At 41.7% G+C, this 5,000-nt stretch overlaps 1 protein-coding gene across 2 annotated transcripts in view; it reads left to right on the top strand.

Annotated features, from left to right (window-relative positions):
- The window catches only part of FAM193A (family with sequence similarity 193 member A), a 237,038-nt gene that overhangs the window by 197,201 nt on the left and 34,837 nt on the right, over positions 1–5,000 (top strand). For both annotated transcript variants that reach the window (XM_082244008.1, XM_082244007.1), the window contains exon 17: positions 1,712–1,898. In XM_082244008.1, coding sequence (XP_082100134.1) covers positions 1,712–1,898 — 187 coding nt within the window. The remainder of the gene's footprint in view (positions 1–1,711; positions 1,899–5,000) is intronic.

Raw genomic sequence — 5,000 nt, 5'->3', positions numbered from 1 at the left:
TAGGAAGAGACCACCAGTGACAGATTGTCTGCCTCTAACATTGAAGATCATGGAACAGAGGCCAATGTGATTAGCTCTTTCAATGAACATGTTCTGAATCAAACAGGCCAGGAATACTCTTCATTAATTTCTTGAGCTATATGGTTGATAAATATTACTGTCCCATTTGAAGTAATCCAAACCATATTCCCAGTGTCCATTAAGTACCTGTCCCATTTCTTTGGCCACCCTGTGTCCCTAATAGACACAGGCTGACTTACACATAAGAGGGAGCTGAGAGAGCGATATCTCAACCTCTTAAAGGTAAGCTGGGTTCCACGGGCCCCCCAACCAAAGTGACTTGCGTCACAAATGTATAATATGTTGTGGTGCTTTTCCCTGTTCAAGCATCCAAGTAATCAGTCACCAGTTTTTAGCTATTTCTTCTGCCTTAGTGATTTGTTATCCGGAATATCCTTTGACAAGAAGTTCCCTTTTTCGTAAATCCCACATACAAGAACTGCTTTTATTTGTAGTGTAATTAAAGCAGCTCTTTTGCCTTTGAGCTAGTGCTTATTAGCCACAGTTATGACAAGAATTCATACCCCTTTTTATGTAACACAAGCAAAATGTTCCCTACTGTGCAATGTTTGGTCTCTAAATCCAGCCTACAGCACTCCCATCTTGGCACATAAATAGCAGTGAATAAACGTAGAGCAATTTATATTGGTGAATGCCGAGGCAGTATACTAGCTAATTTGAGCAGTTTTATTAATAAACAAGTGGAAACTTTTTTACAACAACCTCTTAAGGCTACATTCACACCTGAGCGTAGCGTTTTCGCGCGTTTTTTACCGCGATTTACAGGCGTTTTTACAGGCGTTTTTTGTGCAGGCGCTTTTAGATTGAATAGAGACCAAAGGAAAACGCCTGTAATCTGCCCAAAAAGAAGCTCATGTACTTTTTTGAGCTTTGCGCGTTTTGCTCACAGCGTCAAAACGCTCAGATGTGAACAGGGGCCATTGAAATGAATAGGATTTGTCTTGTTTGGCGTTTTGAGAGCTGATCCTAGAGCAGAAAAACTCCCCAAAAATGCCCCAAAACGCCTACATGTGAACGGAGCCTAAAGAGGTTGTAAACCCAAATTTGTTTTTTTTTTTTTTTTCAACCTGAAAGACAAACACATAATGTCGTCTTCTGGGATCGCGGCATCCGGCCATCTGATTGGCCGGAGCCGTGGTGACGTCACTCCCGCGCGCGCGGGAGCCGACGGTCACGGCACGGGGCTCTGAAGGAACGGCACCAGCGGCCGTTCCTTCAGAGCGCATGCGCCAGTGATGTCACTGGCTGCATGTAAGGTAAATATCTCCTAGACGGTACATGTTGAGGAGATATTTACAGTACCTATAGGTAAGCCTTATCATAGGCTTACCTATAGGTACAACTTGCAGAGGAGGGTTTACTTCCTCTTTAAAATTCTACTAAAATGTCTTTGCTTCACCGCTGTGATTGTGAGTCCAACCCTTGAACATCAGCATTGGAACATTTGTAGAAATAAAGCGAGATTTAAATTTACAATGGGACAAACCTCCATACACTATTCGACGTGCACCCATATTTAGAGAAACATTTCTAGGGATGTTACTTGTTGATTTCCACCCATTAGTATGTTTTTGGTAGGTGTGCAACTATATGTAGAAAAGAGTACCTTACTGTGTAATTTTTGTTCCAGTGACCCAGACTGTGAGGGTCATCGGTGTGAAAACAATGGTGCGTATGACCATCAGCAGTATGACGGTGAGGAGAGCCAGGATGAGGATAGCTGTTCAGAACACAGCTCCAGCACGTCCACTTCCACCAATCAGAAAGAGGGCAAATACTGTGACTGCTGCTACTGCGAGTTCTTTGGGCATGGAGGGGTGAGAAGTTTAAAACATACATTTAAAGATATGGAGTCCAATGCAAGAGTGTGACTTGCCTTTATTATTTATTTTCGGTGCTCATTTCTTAAGACATCCAGGAAAATAAGTAGTTTGGCATCTTACAGTGGTTTAAAGTGACCCTGTGCTTTTCCCGTGCGAGTACAAGAATTGTAAATGTATATTGCGGCAATGGAATGAGCCTCCTATCGATCTACCTTATTGCATACTAGCACATTATGAAAGACTTACTTTAAAACGAAACCCTCCAGTGGCATGCTGTCACCACTGCCAGGGCTTCAATCTTCACCTGGTCTTCCTTCCAGGTTTGCAGGCTCTGGCCGTCTGAATTGCCGAGCCACGATGCCATCACTCTCGTACGCATGGCCATGGCTTTGTCATAGGCTTACCAGTAAGTATATACAAGTAGACTTTACTACCGCTTAAACCACTTCTTCATCACTCAGGAGCATTTTTTTACATTTTTCACACACCTATTAAAATCAGTATTTTTGCTATAACATTTTTAAAACCGCTGGGTCCGTCCACCAGAACATTATTATTTTCTGGTGGACGAAAGAAGAAAGAAGAGACAGAGGGGATATGATAGAAACTTTTAAATACCTAAAGGGAATCAACTCGGTAAAGGAGGAGAGCATATTTAAAAGAAGAAAAACTACCACAAGAGGACACAGTTTTAAATTAGAGGGGCAAAGGTTTAAAAGTAATATGAGGAAGTATTACTTTACTGAGAGAGTAGTGGATGCATGGAATAACCTTCCTGCAGAAGTGGTAGCTGCAAATACAGTGAAGGAGTTTAAGCATGCATGGGATAGGCATAAGGCTATCCTTCATATAAGATAGGGCCAGGGACTATTCATAGGATTCAGATATATTGGGCAGACTAGATGGGCCAATTGGTTCTTATCTGCCGACACATATTTCTGAAAACAGAGGCCTTGTAGAAGATGGTAGTTGAAATTTATTATGTCACATGATATGTGCAGCTATTTGTCAAATCTATAGTTTCAGGAAAAATGCACTAAAATTAATTTTAGTGCACATATACAATTGATTAACCATAAATTAATGGTATCTCTCACCCTGTGGCGAGCGTGGCGATATCACATTGATGGCAGAGTCACTTACATACACGTGTGCCCTCTGTGTATGCGTTTGCGTTCACGTGTGTGCACAGGATGATAGGGGTGTGTTTTCATTTTTTATTTATTTATTTTTGCACTTAAGCGCCGCTTAAAGCCTGAACAGGTTGCCAACCTGGCACTTGGAGTGCTGGAGAGACAGAGCAGAGAGTGGTGACCGACAGTGACCGCTCATAGCAGACCAAGAACTAAGTGGTCATGTGATCATTCAGTTTTCAGGCTTGGAGTCAGCGGGGGATAGTTGCTGCATCACAGTGATGCCACATCCAGAGAAGTATGCATATATTTTTTTTTTTTTTTATGTCCATACTATACTGTTATTGTTATTACAAGGAGACGAACAAGCTCCCTATGTGATAGCATTGGGCAGGTGACAGGTACTCTTTATGGAGACCTTAGGGATCTATTAGACTTCTAATCTCTCCCCTGCCCTCTGCAGCAGCTGATCAAGTGCAGACTGTGCTTGTTCTGCTGTGCACCAGGCTTTTCTAGCTGGGATTGTAACATCTCTGAACCTGGACATGCTCAGACCTGAGCGAATCAGCCATGAGCTTTTGTCAGCCTGCTCAGATTTTGGAGGTACTAGATATGTCCAAAATGCTGAAATAGTTTGTATATGCCAACCCATATACTAAAGTTACATAAATAGCTTTATTGCCTTGTAAATGTAGTTATGTGAGGTTAATTTATATTAATATAATTACCTTTTTAATAAACGCCTAATAATTCTGCCAGTTTCTGCTCCCACAAAGGCATTTTTCTTTTTTTTTTTTTAATAGGGTGACTACCATCTCTTTATGCTGTAGGACTGTTGTCATCCCTGTGTGTGAAACAGGCAGCTGTGCTTTCATCCGATCCTCTGCAGTCATTGACCCCTGTTGCCTATTTACTGTTTGGACCATTGGCGTATTAGACTGGGATTTCTGTAATTGTTGCTGCCACTTTAGCCTGTTAAAGTGAGTGTAGAAGTAATGGCAGAATTAAGAGTTAGCCATCTTACAGGAAGAACTTAGAAAACACACACTGCTATGGTAGAGAACATCTAAACCCAAGACAAAAATGTAGTATATTGCAGCTTACCCATCATTGAAAGTGGTGACTGCATTGATTTATTTTTTCAGGCTAAGTACACTTGATTCTGATAAAAATCCATTGTGTTTGATGCATCCTGTACTGTGAAAATTTCAATAAATGTTACCAATCTTCCTAGCTATCGTCTGTAAACTTAATCACCTTCTCCCTATATAATGTTAGTGAGGAGAGAAGTGGTGGTTGTAGTCCAAATCAGGTCCGCAGCCTAGGATGACAAAGCTGCTCCTCCATGGATACAGTACAGGAAGTGAGTGTCATGAAGTGTGTTTATTGGCAGGAACACAAGGTGGAAATGGAGAAAAGAAAATACGCCGAATACTGATGCAGCCACATCTAAGGAATGGCAAGCCTTAGTATATTAAAGTGGAACTAAAGCCATTTTTTTTTCTTATTTTAGATAAAGTCCTCCTTCATGTGGCTGTTTGGCTACATACATCAGATTCCAGTGGCAAGAATCAGGGGATTTTTGTGGATGGAATTACAGGTGCATGTGAATGGTGGTGGTGTTCACATGTAGCCACACACCAAGCAGTTACCTATGGTTAGCGATGATTGTCTGAGCCTAGACACAGCTGAATGCATCCAGACTCGGACATCCATCTCTAAATACTTGGTGTGCGCCTAAATGCAGACAACAGCAGCTGCTATCCTCATGCATATACCTTGCCACCCATAAGAATCTAATAAATTGTCTGCTAGAATCCAGTGTATGTGGCTAAACGGCCATATGAAGAAGGGCCTTGTCAGGTGTGTGGGATGTTTTTTTTTTCTTCTTTTGCCATCTGTGTCCCATTGGGGAGATTTCCCTTCATTTCTTGGAGTCAAGTCACAAAGCGATGAATACCGC

Source organism: Pelophylax lessonae (genome assembly GCF_965119305.1).
Source record: "Pelophylax lessonae genome assembly, chromosome: 1".
Lineage (NCBI taxonomy): Eukaryota > Metazoa > Chordata > Amphibia > Anura > Ranidae > Pelophylax > Pelophylax lessonae.
The sequence above is the reverse complement of the archived record's forward strand: the minus strand, read 5'-3'. Positions and strand labels throughout refer to the sequence as shown.